At 46.5% G+C, this 23067-nt stretch overlaps 1 protein-coding gene across 5 annotated transcripts in view; it reads left to right on the top strand.

Annotated features, from left to right (window-relative positions):
- LOC306939814 (retinoic acid receptor RXR-alpha-A) overlaps window positions 1-23067 on the top strand; it is a 329786-nt gene that overhangs the window by 247279 nt on the left and 59440 nt on the right. For all 5 annotated transcript variants that reach the window (XM_079524536.1, XM_079524535.1, XM_079524538.1 and 2 more), the window contains one exon: window positions 7410-7651. In XM_079524536.1, coding sequence (XP_079380662.1) covers window positions 7410-7651 — 242 coding nt within the window. The remainder of the gene's footprint in view (window positions 1-7409; window positions 7652-23067) is intronic.

Genomic DNA, 23067 nt, shown 5'->3' with positions numbered 1-23067 from the left:
TGAGAATGTGCCTCAAATCTTTGAATACATATTCTTTCAGAGCGAACGTTTTTAACTCAAATCTTTGCTTCTGGGGGGTCCCTGGCGGCATATTACATAATATTTTTTGGGTTCCTTGACATGAAATATTGAGCACCATTGATACAGAATCATAGGTATTTCAGAAAACTGTAAGGATTTAGAAGACATTTTGACGTCAGGCCTAAATGAATGAATGGGTTAAGGACTTGCTCTTGCTCTTTTACTAAGAAGGAAGTGTGTTTGTTTTCCAAAGGATGGGGCCAACATGTGTGTGCCTGCGTGCCTGCGTGCGTGCGTGCGTGCGTGCGTGCGTGCGTGCGTGCGTGCGTGCGTGCGTGCGTGCGTGCGTGCGTGCGTGCGTGCGTGCGTGCGCGCTTCAAGGAAGTGCCAGTGAGGTGAGCAGGATGTACAGGAAGTGTTGCCCAGGCTGAGCTGCCAGCGAGGCTGCTGCTTTGAAGCCTCGTTATACCTCGTTGTAGCCTCGTTATACCTCGTTGTAACGACCTCGTTATACCTCGTAACGACATGTGTGACTTTGAAGCCTCATTATACCTCGTTGTAACGACATGTGTGACTTTGAAGCCTCATTATACCTCGTTGTAACGACATGTGTGACTTTGCCAAAAACAAAGGAGTCGATTTTCGGTTTATTTTGTGAGATTAATTGGCATTGGTTTAATGGTTTCAGACTTCTATGTTGTGCTATTATGAGTACGGTATACGTGCACATTAGGACGAGGATGAGGCAACGTGGTTATCTATCGAAGCGGGAAAACAGGTAATCGTCAAACATGAATGAATGGAGGAACGATGAATGAATGGAGGCATCACCAAAATAAAGGTTTGATGTTAATCATCCCATAGCTTAGTTTTCATTTAGTTTCCATTTCGAAATCAGCAGTGCTTGAGGGTTGGTAGAAACGGGGCCTCCCATTGTCATGCCCTGCTTTTACGAACGGGGAGGGTGGGCGGCAGTGGCTCCCGGGTAGAGTGGCCGCTTGGGAGCCGGAAGGTTCCAGGCTCGATCCCGGGCCCCTCCCACCCAGATCGGTTAGTGTCGAAGTGTCCTTGAGCAAGACGCAGAACCCCCTAACAACTGTTGCTCCCGGTGTACAGATTGGTGCCTTGCATGGTTTCCTCCGTGCATGGATGTGTGTGTAAATGGGTGAATGCAGGAATGAAGAAATTAAATGTAGTACTTTTTCCCACCACTGCTCTTGACACACGTACACACGCGCGCGCACACACACACACACACACACACACACACACACACACACACACACACACACACACACACTTGTGTGTGTCAGACTCTTGAGTCTGATTTATGCGTCATTACGCGCGTCACTCCCCAACAAAGCATTACACGCAAATCCAAAGTAGAGCACCTGTAACATGGAGCTGGGACAGAGACAGAATCCAGAGTAGAGCACCTGTGACATGGAGCTGGGACAGAGACAGAATCAAGAGTAGAGCACCTGTGACATGGAGCTGGGACAGAGCCAAAGAGAATCCTGAGTAGAGCACCTGTGACATGGAGCTGGGACAGAGCCAAAGAGAATCCTGAGTAGAGCACCTGTGACATGGAGCTGGGACAGAGCCAAAGAGAATCCAGAGTAGAGCACCTGTGACATGGAGCTGGGACAGAGCCAAAGAGAATCCAGAGTAGAGCACCTGTGACATGGAGCTGGGACAGAGACAAAGAGAATCCAGAGTAGAGCACCTGTGACATGGAGCTGGGACAGAGACAAAGCCACGCGGTGGAATCCAGAGTAGAGCACCTGTGACATGGAGCTGGGACAGAGACAAAGAGAATCCAGAGTAGAGCACCTGTGACATGGAGCTGGGACAGAGACAAAGAGAATCCAGAGTAGAGCACCTGACTGTGACATGGAGCTGGGACAGAGACAAAGCCACGCGGTGGAAAGTGCTCTGAAACGGACTCGTTACTCCTCTCCGTCTGAGACTAATTGAGCCATACGTCAGTTTTATTCCAGCGCAGCGGGACGGAGGAACCTCAGGCGCTCAGGAAACACCGGGGTGTGATGGATGAGACCACACTCCCACTTTTTTGGGTGTTTTAAAGCATTATGTTACACTTTATACACTGAGCAAAAAGCATGGAATACGGATGTGTATATTACAGGACAAACTCTGGTAAACTCCGGAATTACATCACACCTGTATATTACTGTATATTACTGTATATGCCTGCTAAACTTGAGGTAGTATTTGTAGAATCAGTTCTCAGGTCTAAACAGGTTAATACATAACATCACCACACATATACACACCTTCTGTCTCTCGCTGTGGTTCGCTGAGAGACAAAAGGGTCAAAGAAGCTACATTTGTGTGCGAGGACAAGACGACGTGCCTAATCAGAGTGGAGCTTGACCCCCGAGGGACGGGACATTGTTGAAGGAGGTGAAGGAGATCTAAAGAGGGAAGTGAGTGAATAAACACTCAAGGCAGTGGAAATAATAATGGTGGTTGGGGGTTATCTGTTTTTTCGACACCGCGAGGGCCGGGTGAGGAAGTCCACTGGGAGGAAAATGAGAATTGGGAGTGAATTGAAACAATTTTTTTATTTTTATTTAACCTTTATTTAACCAGTAAAAACACATTGAGACTGCGTCTCTTTTACAAGTGGGAACTGGCCAAGAGGCAGAAATGCAATTACACTTCAATACCACATCGTCAATGTTACATTTTGGACCAGCAAATACAACATCCAGAATACTAGAACTATAGTGCCTGACGTGGAGGAGGAGGAGGAGAAGAGATGTTTAGCCGCGAGAGGCCGGAGCGATAACGCGCGATGAGAGAGAGAGAGGGTGGTGGCGGTAAATATACTGCCGCCAAGGCCACGGTGACAGATGGCAGCACCCTCCTTTTTTATTTATTTTTTGGTCAATGTAATATCTTCTGTGATGACAGGCAGCTGATGGCATGATATGATATGCCGTCCCTTGAAGGTAATGAGGGCCTGACAGGGCCTGATGAGAGAGGGAGAGGGGCAGTTTGTGTGAACTTGAGTGGTGCTGCTGTGCGTGTGTGAGTGTGCGCACGTGTGTGGGTGCGCGTGCGTGCACGTAATAGGGCTTTCACTTCTAGCCGGGCGAGTTCCGAAAGATATCGCAGAAGTGTGTCCTATTTTGAGCAGAAAAAACACTAATTACCGACCGTGTGCACGGAGGATTGGGATCTAGGTTGGTTTTACCAGGCGAGTACAAACAAAATAGAAAAATATTATTTTTTAAAGCTGGATTAATGCTCATTAATCAAATCTCTTAATCTCGTGGATTAAATAGCTATTCACGAGATTATCTCGTTTTGGCACAGATTGTGTTAACCCATTCTGAACGGGAACCCCTTTGGTGTTTTAAGCATTATGTCGCATTATGTTTAGCTTTTGAAAAATAGCAGATCTACAAGCTTGTAGTTCTGCTATTTTTGAAAAATCGTGAAAATGTGGCGCAAATCTTTGAATATATATTCTTTCAGAGCGAACGTTTTTAACTCAAATCTTTGCTTCTGGGGGGGTCCCTGGAACAACATATTTTCAGATGGGGGTCGGAGGCCAAATACAGATATTTTTGGGGGTCCTTGACATGAAATAGTTTGAGAACGACTGACATAGAAACATAGGTTTTAAAGGAACTGGTTGGAATAACGTGTTCCTTCCACGCTCTACGTCCAACCAGGGAAACTCCCCCCTGTCAGGTGTAAAAGGTTCAAGGTTCAAGGTTCAAGGTTAGCTTTATTGTCCCTTGCGGGAAATTGGTTTGCAGCCAGATCATAGTAAAAAATACACACAACAACAACATTCAAACAAGACTGAGATCTAAGAACAGGGCACTAGAGACAGAGAATTCATGACATTCAAAGTAGCAAAGTCAGCAAAAGTGCATTAGTGGGCAGTATGTGCAAAGAGGCAAGAATAAAGTGCTATCTGCTGTTCAGCAGTTGAATAGCAGCCGGGACAAAGGATAGTTTGAACCGATTAGTCTTTGTAGTGGGCACCCTCAGCCGACGACCTGAGGGCAACAGTTCAAACTCAGACCGAAGTGGGTGATCCGATACCTCCAGGAGGGAGGAGGCTCTTTTAAGCATCTGCCTCTTGTACAGTTCTATGAGTTGGGCTTGGGTTCTCCCAGAAATCTTACTGGCCACTTTGACGAGGCTGCTGAGCCTGTTCTTGTTTGCCAGGGTCAGATTACCGTACCAGGCAACCATACAAAACATGAGAACAGATTCAATAAAACTTCTATAGAAAAGAGTCATCATCACAGACGAGACATTAAAAGAACGCATTTTCCTCAGAAAAAAAAGACGCTGCTGGACTTTTTTTGATGTAGAGGCAACATGAGAGTCAAAGGAGAGTTTGTTGTCAAGAACGACACCCAAATATTTATAGCTCTCTACAATTTCAATTTCTGTGCCCTTAATGAGTGTAGGAGCAGGACTGGGAGGAGTCCTTCTAAAGCTGATGATCATGTCTTTTGTTTTGGTCACATTTAACTGTAAGAATGACTTGTCACACCACGATATGAAGTCATTGACAACTGGCCCATGCTGTACCTCATTGTCTTCAAGAAGGCTAACAATCACAGAGTCATCAGCAAATTTGACAATATACCTGTTAGGGTGATTGCTACAACAGTCGTTGGTATACAGAATATACAGTAGTGAGGAGAGACAACAGCCTTGGGGAGAACCAGTGGAGGAGAGCAACAGAGAAGACAGGACCTCATTTACCCTCACGCACTGAGACCTAACAGTTAAGAAGTCTATGATCCAGCCAACAAGGTTAAGATCCAGTTTAAAATAACTGATTAGCTTCTGGGCTAGAAGATGTGGCTGGATCGTGTTAAAGGCAGAGGAAAAATCGACAAACAACAGTCTGGCCTGTGTTTTTTTCCCCTCAAGGTGGCGGTACAAGAAATGCAGTAGGGTGATAGTGGCATCATCTACACCTCTTCCAGACCTGTATGCAAACTGCAGGGGATCTAGAGATTTCTCCACCTGCTTTAGGATGCTATCTTTGACTAGCTTTTCCAAACATTTCATTACTAATGAAGTCAAGGCAACAGGCCTGAAGTCATTTAATGACTTTGGGGTTCTAATTTTGGCAACTGGGACAATTGTGGACTGTTTCCATAACTTAGGGACCCGCTGTTGTTGAAGAGATAAGTTAAAAATAAAATGAAAAATGCTGCAGAGCTGTTCAGCACACGTTGAGAGAACCTTGCCACATATATTGTCCGGCCCTGGACTTTTTGACTTAGTGTGTCTGAGGTGTTTTTCCACACTTTTTTTGTCAATTACTAGGGCTGGAGGGGCTCTAGTCTCGTTTTTTAATTCATTAATTTTATTAGCAAAGTCCTGATTCTCAAATCTTAGGTAAAACTTATTTAGCTCATTGGCCAGCTGTACATCTGAGTCAAACCCAGGCATGGAGATGAGCTTATGGCCTTTATCATCTGCCCCTGTCATAGATTTCATGCCGTTCCATGCTTCCCTGAGGTTGTTACTGCTCAGCTCAGCTTCGATTTTGTTTTTGTACCTGAGTTTACCTTTTTTTATTTCAGACTTTATCTCTCTATTTAGTTCCCTAACCTTGGGTAGATCACCCTCATTGAAGGCATTTTTCCTGTTGTGGATTAAGCTTTTAAGGGCTGATGATGCCCAGGGTTTGCTATTAGGAAAAACCTTAACAGTCTTAGTGGGAATAACGTTGTCTTCACAGAATGATATATAGCTGCACACAGCGTCTGTGATTTCATCAATATTATCAGATGATTCTGTAAACACAGACCAATCTGTGCAGTCAAAGCACCCCTGCAGGGCAAGAGAGGAATCCTCATTCCAGATCTTCACCTGTCTTTTCCGCACCTTCTCCCTCCTTAGCACAGTCTTGTAAACGGGTAGAAGGTGTACAATGTTATGATCAGAAGATCCGAGAGCAGGGCCCGCCTCCGATTTGTATGCTCCTTTAATTGAGCCATAGCATAGATCCAGAGTCTTGTTGCGCCGTGTGTGACAGTTGACATATTGATAAAAGCTGTTTAGAGTTTTCTTCAAGTTGCAATGATTAAAGTCTCCCAGAATTATGTTGGGCGCGTCAGGGGAGATAGATTGCAATGACTGTGTCACTCTGAAGATGGTGTTCGCTGCGATGTCCGCGTTGGCTTTTGGATGAATATAAACAACGGTGATAAACACTTGGGGAAATTCCCTTGGGAGATAAAAGGGCCGCACCGACACGGACAGGAGCTCTATATCGGGCGTGCATAACCGTTCACGCACGGTGAAGTTATTACACCATCTCCGATTAATGTATAGGCACACCCCTCCTCCCTGTGTTTTGTGTGTTACCTCACTGTCCCGGTCCAGCCGTATAGGCGATCCGAAGCCGCTGATGTCAAATGACGTGTCAGAGTCAGAGTCAGTAAGCCAAGTTTCGGTGAATGCCATCAAGCAGACATCCCTGTATTCGCGTAGATGACTGATATTCCCATGTAATTCATCCATTTTGTTCCTCAAGGATTGGACGTTGGCCAGGATTATAGAGGGTAGTGGGACGCGGTTTTTTTCCGTCTGTTTCCTTAGACGTTGACGCACGCCACCCTTCTTTCCTCTTTTCCTGATGTATGCCGATTTCTTGTGGCCATCTCTTACATTCACAGAATCTCCGACTATTCCTGTATTAAAGTTGGAAGTCTGTGAAGAGAGTGTCGCATCGAGGCTCGAGACATCAAGACGATTCCACTGTAAATTTAGGAGAAACTCCCGCGAGTACTGAAATGTTTGTGAATGTTGGTGACTCCATGCAAAAACCATTAAAAGCATCAAAAGTAGTATTCTTAGAAACTCCATCTTTCAGCCTCCTGAGCTATAAGTATGACTTAATAAATACTCGAAAACTCTAGGCCTGTTCTGACAAGACAAACATAATAAACAGTTAAAACAATGCACAGACACTCCTTAAACTAAAACCTGCTGCTGGTCGCCACAAGAGCAGCGCCCGTGTCAAGGTCGGAGCAACTTGGACACTCAGGCAAAAGGAGCAACTTGGACACTCAGGCATGAAGGAAGCATGAGTTCAAGTCCGTTGCTCTCCCCATGTCCTCCATATATGGGGACTAGGTTGGTGGAGGGTGTGTAGAGCCAAGGATCACATTAGATAATTGACACAGGGGTGAAAAATGGGTTACAAAATCGTGGGATAAAAAAGAAAAAAAAGAAACAGGTTTTTCAGAAAACTATATGATATTTAGAAGGCATTTGTAGAATGGAGCTCAGGTCTAATTGTGTTAACGTGCTGCATTCCTCTCTCTCTCTCTCCCTCTTCCCTTCCTTCCTTCCTTCCTTCCTTCCTCCAGACTCGTCGGGCCAGCTGGTGTCGTCTCCCTCGTCCCACCGCATGCACCACCCGTCCCTGCTGAGCCCCGGGGGCTCCATGGGGCCGTCGGGCTCGCTGCACTCTCCCATCAGCGCGCTGAGCTCGCCCATGAACGGCCTGGGCTCGCCCTTCTCCGTCATCAGCTCGCCCATGCATGGCCCGCACTCCATGACCTCCCCCGGCATGGGCTACGGCCCCAGCGTCAGTCCCCAGGTAAGGCCCGTGACAGAGCCACTGGGGTCCAGGGACCCCTCCCCCAGAGGTTCAAGCTTGTAGATCTGCTTTTTTTTCCCAACAGCTAAAGTTTAGAAAAATGGATCCGGCACACTGTCTTCACTTACAGAATTAGATGTACTAGACCTGTATGTGCCCAGCGGCTACCGGCCTACTTGAGAATGATTCATCTTGGGAACCTAATAATACCTGTTGACTGGTTAAGTAGGCTAATCAATTGTCAGGTGTGGGGTTGCCATGGCAATCAATTGGCTGAGGCAGAGGCTGGAAATTGCACAGGTGAGGGGATTTCCACTGGCAGACTGAGCAGAGCCTTTTGTGGTGGTTCTGGAGAACCGTGGGTCCGCCCGACTCGATACCGGGCACTGCACTCCCTGTGGGGGTGTGGAACGCGTGTGTCGAATGTGAAGTTGGTGGGGCAAACGGTTCTCGAGTTACGTGCATTACAACACGCAAAGTTTATGGTTATATAAAATATCTCATATATATAAAGACCACACTTCCTCTTGTCTTGTCATAACGCCGACGAAGGCCAAACAGGCCGAAACGCGTTCGTTATCAACTCTCGTCAGAGGTAAATAAAATGCATGTGAAAATGACATACAATGAGTGCTGGCATTTTCTTGATTTCATCCTATATAAAATAATGGCAAATAATGGTTGTGATTGTGATGTATGGGATACAAAGGGATACACAGATAATGTGCGTCAAGCATCGCATGTCACAGGACTTCAGCGGCACGTTAGGATACATGGCTGGCTCGCACGCCCGCCCGCCCGCCGCGCTTACATGCTGCGTCCAAGTATCTCAGAAATGCCAGACGAACACGCAAAGAAGACACACGCACAAAAACACTGCACGGGTATAGGCAATGTCGAAAGCACGAACACACACACACACTGTGTGTGTGTGCGTTCAAAAGGCAAACACGCAGCAGAAATCCTGAGTGTTTCATCCATCCAGTTGTCAGAGGGGGTTCATTTGGTTACGTTCGCATGCTCTCAGAGCGAAAACGAGCGCGGGGGGATTTGGGGGCTGTGGTGCGAGCCCCACCAGAGAGGAGACGGAGGCCCTACTTTGACCCCCTGCCACAGTTTAATCAATGCTCATTCAAGTAGGATTCCGCAGCTCTTCAGCTCTGTCATTCAGGCCTCAGTAAGCCGGGGCCCGTTCGCTCGTCTATCTAGCCTCCCACCCTGTCACGCATTCTTTTATGTCCCCCTTATCCCCGGTCCCCTCTCACTGTCCCCGTGGATCTGCCTTCTTTTTTCTTCTCATATTTGCACATTCACTTTTTGTCCTCTTTCTTCTCTCAAGCACAATGTGTCTGTCTGCCCGTTTCTCTCTCTCTCTCTCTGTCTCTCTCTCTCTCTCTCTCTCTCCTCAATCTTCCAACTCTCTCTTTTCTCTCTCGCTCGCTCTCTCTCTCTCTCTCTCCTCAATCTTCCAACTCTCTCTTTTTTCTCTCTCTCTCTCTCTCTCTCTCTCTCTCTCTCTCTCTCTCTCTCTCTCTCTCTCTCTCAATCTTCCAACTCTCTCTTTTCTCTCTCTCTCTCTCCATCTCTTTTATTCCACCAAATAAGCAGCTCCAGTTTCATTGGAATCGAGAGGAAAAAAAAGAAGTCACAATTAAGACATCAAAGCCTCCAGTGTCCCAGTTTCCTTTTTGAGCCATATCTACAATTGAACCCCCCCCCCCCGTCCCCCACCCCAAAAAGAAAAAAGTAACGCCCCCCCCTGTGTGTGTGTGTGTGTGTGTGTGTGTGTGTGTGTGTGTGTGTGTGTGTGTGTGTGTGTGTGTGTGTGTGTGTGTGTGTGTGTGTGTGTGTGTGTGTGTGTGTGTGTGTGTGTGTGTGTGTGTGTGTGTTGTTAATTACGTTAAAAGGCGTCAGCGATGCTATTTGAAACGGGCCTTCTCTCGTAGCTTTTATTGGGGGCTTATCTCTGCATTTTCGGAGTGAAAGTGTCCCACATGTAATGGAGTTAAGTGTGGATTAAGGCCAGTTTTAGAAAGCCGCCAGAATATTTCATTGCTAGAAAGCACCCCCCCCCCCCCCCCCCCCCCCCCCCCCCCCCCCCCCCCCCCCCCCCCCTACACACACACACCACACACACCATCCCCACCGGCTTTCCCTCTATCCCTTTTTCGCCAGCAATCCTCATCACTCACCTCCAATGATCCTCCTCTCCTCTGCGTCGCATGCATGCCCGTTTCCGTGCGGAAATAGCAGATCTATACAAGGTCACAAGCTCTTGTGAAATTGTGGGTCTGTTATTTTTCGAAGCTTTCATCGTGGCTCTGATGTCCGTCCCGTCCCGGAGCGGTGGTACAGTACAGTACAGTACAGTACAGTACAGTACAGTACAGTACAGTACAGTACAGTACCACTCAGTATTCTGCTGGTGTGATGCTGGTCCACTCGTTGGTGTAGGTGTTTTCAGTACAGTCTGTCTCCATGTGAGAAGTGCGAAGTGTCTTCTCTCTTTTTGAGTGGTGCAAACCACTCCAACAACCAGCTTTGTCCGTATGTGTCTATGTATGTGTGTACGTGTGTGTACCTGTACGTGGGACCCAAAAAATGAGCATGGTTACTATGGTCACTGACATTACGTCAGACCACAGCTGATCAGGCTATATAAGACCTTGCACCACTCAGTTCACACGGGTGTGTGATTTTTAGATTTGTTTTTGGCTTTTCTGCCTTTATTCATAGTTTCTTTATTGTTTATTCGGATCCCCAGTAGCTTTCCACAAAGTGGTCAAGTGAAGTTTCAAGTGAAGATGGGCAGGAAAGAGGGAGAGAGAGAGAGAAGGGGAGAGACATGCAGCAAAGGTCGTCATGAACGGGACTCGAACATGCGACGCGCTGTCAGGCCAGAGCCTATTATGTGATGGCATGATGCGCCTGGACCACTTGGCCAGCCGACGGTTTAATCGAGTAAAAGTAAAAGTACAATATTATAATAATAGAACTTAAGTAAAAGTAGTGAAAATTGGACATACTTAGTTACTTTCCACCGCTTGTGACAGTGTTCATTTTGTTGACTAAAGACTAAGACTAAAGACTAACGCCGGGGCTCCAGCGGACGCGTTGCGTCTCCGTCGCGTGCGTCAAAAAACAAACCGGGGCAATTTTAATGCAGTCACGCAACGCGGGCAGTGGAGCCACCCTTCATTGATTAAAAAGGGAACAGTCCCTGACGGTGACGGAGACGCGAGGCTGACGCACCCGGTGGAGCCCCGGTGTTAGTCGACTAAGGTTTTTCAGAAGACTATATGCCTATATGGTGTGCTATTCAAAAGCCCTAACCACACCAAAGGGTCACCATGCAACTCCTTGGGTCCAAACGGTTGCAAGGAGTTAACGCTAAAATCGTCTCGACCCTTTGGTGTGGTTTGGGCCATTGAATTCCATGCGTTGAATCACTAGGGTCAACGTGGGTCAACGTGGGTCAACAGGACATATCACTTAAGACTGCAGTGCTCAGGTTCTGCTGCACGCTCAGCAAAGTGCATACCACCATGAGGAGGCATACCCTAATAATTATACTGACAACAATAACGTCCAAATTATTTTATCCCTTCACCTCACTCTGTCTCTCTCTCTCTCTGTGTATCTCTCTCTCCTCTCTCTCTCTCTCTCTCTCTCTCTCTCTCTCTCTCTCTCTTTTCTTTTGGGGGTCCTTGACATAATGAAAATGTTTGACTGACATACACATAGAAACATGAGGTTTTTCAGAAAACTGTCAGTATTTAGAAGGCATCTGTAGAATGGTCCTCGGGCCTAAATGGGTTAAAGATGGTGTCACGTTTGAATAGACAGCAAAATGAGAGTCCTCCTCCGGTTGGTTCCAACTGTCACGTGGTTGCCCCGCCCCCTCCAGGCCCAGATTAACTCCAGACCGCAGGCGGTGACTGTTGACATTGTGGCTCACCGTCGACGGTGACACCATCACTAATTAGGCTGGTGGCTATAGCCGCCACCAGCTGGCACATGTGCTAATAGCAGGGTAACTAATAGTGGCTTACGATTATATAAAAAATAATATGAAAATACATTATGGTATTGTGTGGTAAAGTAACATACTATTAATGCAAAGTATAGGCAATATGGGGTTATGTAACGTAACTTGACGGAGCTGTATGTAATAGAGAGTATGCTCGTGACATCATCATCAAACCAGGAAGTTATGCAGGAACGCCTACTGAGTGGCTAAAAACTACTTTCTGGCCTTGACAGCCCATACATCCACACAGAAAAGTCATATCTGATTGCATTAAACAACATTAAACTAATGTTAAACTCACTTTGCATGTTGCTTTGCCACTCGATTTGCCACTCGATGTGCCATTCACTTTAAGCATGCGCATACTCTCTATAGTAAGGCATTGTAACGTCTGCGTGTACCGTAGCCTGCGAGCTAATTCAGGCAGATCCACTCGGGGAGGTTTACATGGACACACACACGCACACCCGTGTGGGTGTCGTAGCGTGACGTGTGTCACAGCACTCATGCGTCAAGCAGCTGACCGATGTGGCGGTCTATTTAAGCTCACCTCGTTCACAGTTGTTCCGTCTTGCCGCCGCCTGTCAGCAGCACTGGAGGTGGGCATGCGACTGTTTGCCGCTGCCAGCTGGGCTCTGCTTTCCTTAAGCCATTTTGGGCGGGAACCCCCTTTAGGTGTTTTAAACATTATTATGTTATAATGTAACTATTGAAAAATAGCAGATCTACAAACTTGTAGGTCTGCTATTTTTGAAAAATCGTGAAAATGTGCCTCAAATCTTTGAATATAATTATATTCTTTCAGAGTGAGCGTTTTAACTCAAATCTTTGCTTCTGCGGGGGTCACTGGAACAACATATTTTCAGATGGGGGTCGGCGGCCAAATACATATAGTTTTTGGGGTCCTTGACATGAAATATTGAGCACCACTGACATAAGGTATTTCAGAAAACTGTCAGAATTTAGAATACATTTTTTAAATTTCGACGTCAGGCCTAAATGGGTTAAGGGCTCGGTTCTAGTTCTCAAACTTTTATTTTTATTTTATTTTTTTCATTTCACGATTGTAAGCTTGCAGATCGGCTATTCTCAAATGGCCGACATGTATATAGGGCTGAAGTGGGTAATGTGTGTTTTGTAATAAGCACCTAGTCACTAAAGCTGTCAAATAAATGTAGTGTATGCATGCATGTGTTCCATCATCCCTCATCATAGTCAACATGTTTGTCACTGGAGGAAACACTCGCCTTTTGTAATACTTTGATCATCATTAGGCTACAGCAGTGTTGATTTTGACAGCAAATTTAGATTTTAAGTTTTAGTCATATAGTCTCTTGAATAGTTTTCATTTAGTTTTAGTCACATTTTAGTCACCTGGAATGTTTTAGTGTTAGTCTGGTTTTAGTCGACTAAATATCATAAGATTTTAGTAAAAAGTACTAAAATGTATTTTGGCAGGCCTTGATGCTGTCGTAATGACTTATACTCGATCTCTCGTCCACTAGTCCCTTCCTAATATTTTCCCTTCCTAATTCTAGTTCTAGAATTCTGATTTGTTGACGAAATTGTCAATATATTTAGTCATCATAGCTTAGTTTTCATTTAGTTTAATTTAGTTTTCGTCAGTGGAAAAAGGTTGTTGACAAAAAAAAACGTGGCATACTATTAGTCGACGAAATCAGCACTCCAGTACACATTCACTGCTGGGTTGGGGGGGGTGGTGCGTGTTCTTCAAAATGACTACCTGGAGACAGCTTTGGCAAAAAAATCCCCCGCAATACATTTGCGATGGACTGATGGACGTTCCAGTGCCATTAAGGGCTCTCTGGAGGCCACCCTCCCTCCTCCTCCTCCGCGCTGCACGGCCATTGTGTGCCCATTAGGACGACGGCCGCTATGATGTCATCATACAGAGAGTGACCTCATCCATGCAGGGCCCGTCGAAGACCAGAGCTTTATTATGACCACACAGGAAGAGGGCTGCACACACACCCACACACACACACACACACACACACACACACACACACACACACACACACACACCGTCTCTCACTCTCACACACACACACACACACACACACACACACACACACACACACACACACACACACACACACACACACACACACACCGTCTCTCACTCTCACACACACACACACACACACACACACACACACACACACACACACACACACACACACACACACACCGTCTCTCACTCTCACACACACACACACACACACACACACACACACACACACACACACACACACACACACACACACACACACACACACACCGTCTCTCACTCTCACACACACACACACACACACACACACAGACACACACCGTCTCTCACTCTCACACACACACACACACACACACACACACACACACACACCGTCTCTCACTCTCACACACACACACACACACACACACACACACACACACACACACACACACACACACACACACACACACACACACACACACACACCGTCTCTCACTCTCACACACACACACACACACACACACACACACACACACACACACACACACACACACACACACACACACAGGCTCTTGCACACACGCACACACGCTCTCTCTCTCTCTCTCTCTCTCTCTCTCTCTGTCGCACGCGCACACACACACACACACACACACACGCACAAACACTCTCTCTCTCTCTCTCTCTGTCGCACGCGCACACACACACACACACACACATACACACACACACACACACACACACACACACACTGTCTCTCGCACACATGCACACACACACACGCTCTCTCTCTCTCTCTCTCTCTCTCTCTCTCTCTCTCCCCCCCCCCCCCCCCTTCGGTCCTCCACACTGCAGAGTGTTGTGTTTCAGTCTCCTAGCGACCCTCGCCTAAACAAGACGTATATACCCGAGCGGGGCGGGCGATTGGGCGGTTCGGGCGGGCAGGCAGCATGCATGACATCACCCATGCAGCGCCGCCTCATTTATAACTTATTAAGACCGTGTTCCATTTCTTGTAAAACATTTACACCTTTTTCACATTAAGCGTTCCCCCATGTCCCTCGCCGCTAGCTGCCACTGAAGAAACACTTCCAGCTTTGTGTGTCCTTTTCTTAAGGTGTGTAAAAAAAAGGAGGGGGTGCTGTTTTGGGATATAGCCTGAATGGGTGCATATCTTTGGTCCTATACGTACTAACAGTCCGACACTACTTTGGTCCGATGTCCTACCCCCTTACCTAACAGACTCTTCTTCAACAAAGATGGCGAAAGCAAACATTCTTTGTTCTGTACATATACAATAGCATGGTACAAAACACTGAAGTCCTTAAACCAGAAACCTAACCCTAACCCCCAAACCCTAACCTAACCCTGACTCACGCCGAAGCCACGGCCGGTGAGTCTTAACCGGCCACACATGTCGGAGCCACAGGTGAGTCTTAACCGGCCACGTATGCCCGCATAGCTCTCTGCCTGAGCTCCGGTCACTATAGTCGACATGCAGCGGTCCACCGCATAGCTCTCTGCCTGAGCTCCGGTCACTATAGTCGACATGCAGCGGTCCACCGCATAGCTCTCTGCCTGAGCTCTGGTCACTATAGTCGACATGCAGCGCTCTCTGCCTGAGCCCGTTGGTGGCGATGGTCATAATAAAAGGCTCCCTTTCAGAAGAAACAACAGCTTTTCAAGACAGTCCTCACCATTGTCACTGGAGTTGTACAAAAATGAGTTCCACCCCTGTGCGTAATCTCTTCCAGCTGTCTGGAAGCTTGCGGCCGGCCGATGGGGTTGGGGGGGGGGGGTGTTGTCTGTGGAGTCACAGACAGACACAGACACAACCACCGACTGGTTTAACCCTAATGGGTCATGGCTGTGGGCCGAGTTAGGGGTACTGCCCCGCTTGTTCAGACGCCCCGAGAAATATCTCTCTCTCTCTCTCTCTGAACATTCCAGGAAAGAGACATGGGTGGTGGTGGTGGAGGAGGAAGACTGGGCTAATAAGTGCAACAAAAAAAGGACAAAAGTATCCATTTCGCCCTGGAGAGAGGAATTCTTTCAGTCAAAACACCGCCACCCTCCTCCCCTCCCCTCCCCTCCCCTCCCTTCCCTTCCCGCACTCTGGAACAATGCAGATGCTATTCTAATCGGAGACAATATGTGGCACAAACTGTGATGGTGGTGGTGGGGGTGGAGGTGGGGGTGGGGGTGGTGGTGGAGGTGGGGGTGCAGCAGCCAGTGAATTAATGTCAGCCCTAAAACAAAAAATCCTGGAGGACACTAAACTTGGGAGTCGCTCGCTGGAAAAGGCAAGCAGAAAAAAAGGAGATGAAAGGGTGTGCTATACGGGGTCGATGACACACCGCCGCCGCCACCGCCACCAACCAACCACCCCTGTTGCAGCGAGCTGTCACCCCGCAGCCGTGTCAGCACAACGTCTGGTCGGGACGATGTACCATGACTGTGGTGGCTGTTTTAGATGGAAGAAGAGCATGGCTGCTTCCAGAAGAGGGACTTACAGTATATTGGCTCGCCTTCGTTATGCATGTGGTTTGGCTGCCGGGGAGACACGACGGTACACTTACAGAAAAGACGTTTTGTTCGGCTTGTTTCTCTCTGTCTCTCTCTTGACTCGCACACACTTTTTTTTTTTTTTTACCCCCCCTCGTATTGCCCTTCATTTCTTTGATTTATATAAATTGGTTAAATCCTTCTACTGAATGGCAGTGGTGGAAAGTAACTAAGTGAATTTACTTAAGTGCCGTACTTAAAGTACAATTGTGAGATGTTTGTACTGTACTAGGGTATTTCCAATTTCCAGTACTTTTACTTCTACTCCACTACATCTCAGAGGCAAATATTGTACTTTTTTCTCCACTACATTTACTTAAGTAAAACACTGGAAGAGTGTCTGTCTCTGTCTGTCTGTCTGTCTGTCTGTCTGTCTGTCTGTCTGTCTGTCTGTCTGTCTGTCTGTCTGTCTGTCTGTCTGTCTGTCTGTCTGTCTGTCTGTCTGTCTGTCTGTCTGTCTGTCTGTCTCTCTCTCTCTCTCTTAGCCTTTACTATAATGAGGACGTCATACTGGGGAATATCACACACAGCAGTGAACACCTGGTGTGGGAGTGAAGCAGGGCTCTAGTAGCTTGGGGACGCCTGCTGTATCCATGTTGAAGTGGACATAGCTCGCATGCTTTAAAATGATAATTCTAGAGGTCCCCAGTGTGTTGGCATGTGTGTGGCCAGCTGTTTTCAGGGGCAGCAGCAGCTCCCAAACTCTGAGCGATGGTACGAGAGGCAACAACACCCGGGCTTGAGTTTCACAGAGCAGCTATAGCCCCTCTCTTTGGCCTGCCTGCTCGCTCGCAAGCCTTCAGACCTCCTCGCAATTGGAATGCCTCTGGGGCCACACATTTATTTTAAACCCTGGGATAAAGCCTTGGGGGTGGGGGGGGGGGGGTGTCTTTGATAGCATCTGGTGGTGTGATCCTTTTAACCACCAAAGACTGTCTGCAGACTGATAAATGGAGCGTGGCGTATATACCTTTGAAGTGTAACAACGCTTGATGATTAATACTGAATGTCTTACTTTACCTTCGGCGACTTAAAAACAACAAAAACAAAACTCTGGCCAGACCGTATGTATATACCTGTTTCACAAGCACACACTTGCCTGCACGCACGCACGCACGCACGCACGCACGCACGCACGCACGCACGCACGCACGCACGCATGCACGCACGCACGCACCCATGTAGTACATAAGCATGCGCGCACGGCGCACGCACGCAAGCGCACGCACTCACGCGCGCACACACACACACACACACACACACACACACAAAGTTTTACATGTCCAAACTTGCAAACACGCATGAAAGCACAAACCTTTGTGTGGTCTCTCGCAGGCCTGAAAATAGCTTTTTAAGTGAAAGCTAATAGAACTAGCAAGAAGGCCAGATCATTGTGTGTCAGAGACCACAGTAGCATAGTAGAGCAGTCTAAACTCTTTATACCTCAATGTCTGTAACTATTGCCACACAGAATATAATATCGTTGCTATCTGGAAGAAACCAAACCACCTAACTCCTTTTCTTTCATAATTCAATGCTTTTGAACACCCTTTAAGTCTGTGTGTTTGTAAAAAAAAATATTGAATCAATGGAAAGTATTAAAGTTATTTGGCGAAAACCTCCTAACTTGGATCCTCAAACTATCTGCCAAATCAGCTAACCGACAGCAGAGATGTGCTTTATGTGACATTAGGCATCTTACCAACAACTGTGAATGATTTGAGCAGGCCAAAAATAGGTTTTGTTTCGTGGAAATGACAGGTCTTTGATTTTATTTCTAGTATTAGTTGCTAGGTGACTATTATATTCTACATTGGAAACCTACACGTCAATTAATCCCTCGGAAAGCAATTCATGGACAAATATTCAATTACTGTCTAGGTTCTAGTGTACAGTGAATTGGATTGGGAGGACTAATACTAGAGGACTATGGAAATATACACTGCTCGGCTGGGCCTGGATGACATGTTAATGTCATGTTAATGTTGTCAGATAATCGCCGGATAGCATTCCCTTTGGAAATGGAAGATATAGCTGATTATATCTGGATGTAAAACTAATGGACGATGGAATTGCTAGGCCATTAATTGTTGGATGACAGTCAATATTTATGCTCAAGCATGCAGCTGTGTTTTGGCCGTTCTCTTACTTACCCATTTTCAACTAGGCTATATCTCTGTATAATTGGGGCGCACAAGTGCTCATTCTAAGATGGGTCCTATTGGTGGGCTATGGACGGTTCAGGAACCTGCCTGCCAATGGCATCATCGAAGGGCATTCCAAGCTATATAGACGCTACACCCTTTCTCTTCCTGAAAAGTTAGTATGCTGAAATAGAAGCCATTGTTCTTCCATTCATAAAAGAAAATTGTAATTTTAAGTAAGTTCGAAATTAGTAGACGTAAATGGTGGCAAATTATAAGGAGCATTATTGTGAGGAGGACCAATTATATGAAGATAGGTTGAAAATGGATGAAGTGCCCATTTTAAATAAGTACTAAATAAATAAATAAAATGCTTGTATTAAGAATTTCCCCATGGCAAAAGGGGACAAGGGACATGCTTACAATAGGTTGCATAAGCCTCATACTAAAGGACACTCAACAGAATGGCATGACACTGAACAGAAAGATGATTTCATTTCATTAGAACAACATGGTGGAGTAAGAACAGACCCATGGAACCAGCTGACATTATATTTTAGTGTGTTCTAGCTTTTCTTTTTAGCCTGTTGGGGTAAGTTAACCACATGAACCCTGGAATATTTTGGGTTTGGGCACATTAAAAAAGTCTTCCTTTTTTGTTGTTGTTGGTGTGTTCGTTTGCATTCGGCTCAAAAATGAAAGCCTGGTGTTAACGCATTGGAAATGCTGGCACGGGAAGCCCACTTCCTTGTATTTCGCTAACCAATAACAGTGCAGAGGCGCCTCACTCCAAATTTGGTGACGTCAGTGTTCCCCGCTGTTTTCCAGCGGGGAGGGAGGGAGGGAGGAGGGGGGCGGGTGCTCAGATCAGTGAACCAATAGGATCCACCGCCAGTTTTCAACCGGCACCAGCCCCTCCAAACCAATAGGATCCACCCCTCTAGACCAATAGGATCCACCCGCCCCTCTTGACCAGAAATCACACAGACTACTAGAATATTGCAATATTCACATGAACGGATTCGCTTTTCAAGTATATAAACTTTTTGTATTCTGTGATTGACAAGTGTCCTGGCACAATCTGTAGGCTACAGTCCTGGTGTTGTAAGTTAACCAAGTGGTTCAAAACAAACATCACGGGTGATTTCCACCTTGTATTTGAGGCCAGCAGCGGACTGGGCTGATCCTAACTGTTTCACACAGGCGAAGAAAACATGTCTTAAAACAATGGCTTAATGCAGTCAGATAGGACTTTTCTGTTTGGATGTAGTATGGGCTGTCAAGGCACAGAAAGTCGTTTCTAAGTTTCTCACTCAGTAGGCGTTCCGCATAACCTCCCGGTATGATGATGATGATGATGTCACGCGCATACCCTCTATTTCACATTCACGTTATACACGGCTCCCGAACCAGAGTTTGGGAAGCGCTGTGCTAGATTGCAGCTTTAACCCATTTTGGGCGGGAACCCCTTTTGGTGTTAGCATCATGTTATGCTTTAGCTATTGAAAAATAGCAGATCTACAAGCTCATAGCGCGCCACCGAGTGGCGCGCTACGAGCTTGTAGGTCTGCTATTTTAAAAAAATCGAAGAACGACTGACATAGAAACAGCTTTTTCAGAAAACTGTCAGGATGTAGAAGACATTTTTAGAATCTGATCTCAGGTCAAAATGGGTTAAGGCCATTTGCATGCTATTCAGACCCGCTGTAATTATCATACCATTTGGCACGCTTTGCATCTGCAAAACTGTTTGGGGAAACACAAACAAGCAGCTGGCATAAATTTCTGTTGACACATCGGTTCACGGTGCAGCGACTCGGAGAGAGAGGGGCCGGCGTGCTATTTGGGATTGATGAGTTATTTACACGTTTTGATAATTAGGATGGAAATGAATGTGTCGGGATCTAATTGTCATTTCTCTGATTTGCTCTACAAGCTGCAAATGACTTGGAGCGCATGAGGAAAGCTCAATGGATGATGGCAGCGATGTGGAGTGGGGTCATTGGTTACCGCTATAACGATCAGCTTATTGATCGCAGCCAGTGTTCGCTGTGGAACACTATCTGTGTTTGCGATGCAGCGTGACTGTGTATGTGCTTGAATTTTACTCATTTTTACCAGTTTCACCATTATTTTAAACTTTAGCTGTTGAAAAATAGCAGATCTACAAGCTCATATCTACAAGCTCATAGCGCGGCACTGAGTGCCGTGCTACGAGCTTGTAGATCTGCTATTTTTGAAAAATTGTGAAGGTGTGTGAATATAATTATATTCTTTCACAGCCAACGTTTTTAACTCAAATATTATATAAAAACAGTTTTTTTTTGTTCCCTCTACACCAAATCTCTTCAGCAAAGAGATTTGGTGGCTGGCACCCTAATTAGCGACAGTGTACTGTAACTGTCAACGCCTCTAAGCCACAATGTAAGCAGTCGCTGCAGCGCTGCGCTTTGAAAGGCCGTCAGAGTTAATCTGAGCTGCAGGGCACAAGGCCACATTCGGGATGACTTTCATTCCTGCATCACAAACACGAGACAGACAGACAGTGTAATACATTTAAAGTCCATAGACTTGGCTGGCCATGACGTCATTTCGAAAAGCCCATGCATTGGAAGGGCTAGTACTAGGGCTTGTACTAAATGGTATAGTTGGGTGCCACCGATATTGTCCCTTATCATTTGACCCATTTAGGCCTGACCTCAAAATTTTAAAAAAAATCCTTCTAAATCCTCCAGTTTTCTATTTCTATTTTCACGATTTTTCAAAAATAGCAGACCTACAAGCTCGTAGCACGCCACTCGCCACGCTATGAGCTTGTAGATCTGCTATTTTTCAATAGCTAAATTATAACATAATGTTTAAAACACCAAAAGGGGTTCCCGCCCAAAATGGGTTAACTGTCCTTTTGCGCAGATCACGCAAACCTCAGCAAAAAGAAAAGGACAATATCGATGGCCTCCAACTGTAAATGGTGCATTTATATAGCGCCTTTATCCAAGGCGCTTTACATAGATTGTGCATTACATTCACCCATTCACACACACATTCATACACTGTTGGCGGAGGAAACCATGCAGGGCACCAACCTGCACATCAGGAGCAATTAGGGGTTCAGTGTCTTGCTCAAGGACACTTCGACACTGACTCTGGGGGAGCCCACAGGGTTCGAACTGGCAACCTTGCGGTTACCATCCGGTCATTCTACCCCTGAGCCACCGCCGCCCTATTGCTAGTACTAGTACAACCTGAGGCAGGAACCGAATAGTAGGGACGTCCCAATCAAATGTTTTTTCCTGCTCCCGATCTGATTTCGATCATTACACATATGCCATATCACAATAGTACAATATCCAAAACCACAGACAATATCCAGTATAATATCATGATATGGATATAATATTGATACTAGGGATGTCCCCGATCACGTTTTTTTTTGTTAGTGCTCCCGATCCGATTCCGTATCGTTTGAAAATTACGTGAACGGTGATCGGCACCCGATATATCCTATGAGTAGGGCAACCAAATGGGCAGCTACGTCCCTGAGAGCACTTCTGTGGACGCCAGAGGGAATGGACGTTTGGTGACGGTCAGACCCAACTGTGTGTGGACATAAATAAATGTCCTGTTGACAGGGGACTGCACTTAAGCATGTGTCCCTCAGGGGGAGCGCGCTATAGGGAGGGTGAGGACAGGGATCAGCATGTGTCCCTCAGGGGGAGCGCGGTATAGGGAGGGTGAGGACAGGGATCAGCGTGGCGTGACCTAATGATAACCCCATGAGTCACATCTGACCTCTCTCTGACAATCAGCACTTTCTTCTAAAGAGTTTGAGCTTATCTCAACTCCACCTGTCAGCGTGTGAGAAGAAAAATGAGACCACATTCCCTTTGCGCGTGTCTTTCGTGTGTGCGTGAGCATGCGTGTGTGTACGTGCGTGCGTGCATTTCTTTGTGCGTGCGAGGGCCAAATATCTGATCAAATATCTGATCTCCAAGCTCACAATGTTTACAGCACGTTTAGAGTCGGGGCTAAAATTGCTGCACTAAAATTGTGATGTCCTCACTAGTATAGTACTACGTGTGTGTGCGTGTGTCTGTGTGTGTGTGCGTGCGTGTGTGCGTGTCTGTGTGTGTGCGTGCGTGTGTCTGTGTGCATGCGTGTGCGTGCGTGTGTGTGCGTGCGTGTGTCTGTGTGTGTCTGTGTGTGTGCGTGCATGTGTCTGTGTGTGAGTGTGTCTGTGTGCGTGCGTGCGTGTGTCTGTCTGTGTGTGCGTGTGTGTGCGTGCGTGTGCGTGTGTGCGTGGGAGCCACAGTGTCTAATCTAGGACATGTATCAACAGAGACAGGGTTGGGTTTCACACACAGGGGGGGATGTGTTAATGGACCTGTTCTTCTCTGGCCTTCTGGGAATGTTTCATACACAGCACAAAAAAATAACTCCCGTTGGTAATTCAGCTCTGAGATCCTCCCAGTGAAAGGACCCCCGAAACGCTCCGTCCGGGGGTCCATTCTTAACCATCTCAGAGTCAAATTAGCACCGTGTGCATTTAGCTGTATGGCGAGTCACCCTTTGGGATCAATTACAGCACGGTTATAAATGTGAACAGCACCTGTTTGTTTGGTGATGACGACCTCACTGAGAGGGCTCCCACACACACACACACACACATGGA

Source organism: Electrona antarctica (genome assembly GCF_951216825.1).
Source record: "Electrona antarctica genome assembly, chromosome: 16".
In the NCBI taxonomy this organism is placed as follows: Eukaryota; Metazoa; Chordata; class Actinopteri; order Myctophiformes; family Myctophidae; genus Electrona; species Electrona antarctica.
This window is presented reverse-complemented; position numbering and strand designations above follow the sequence as displayed.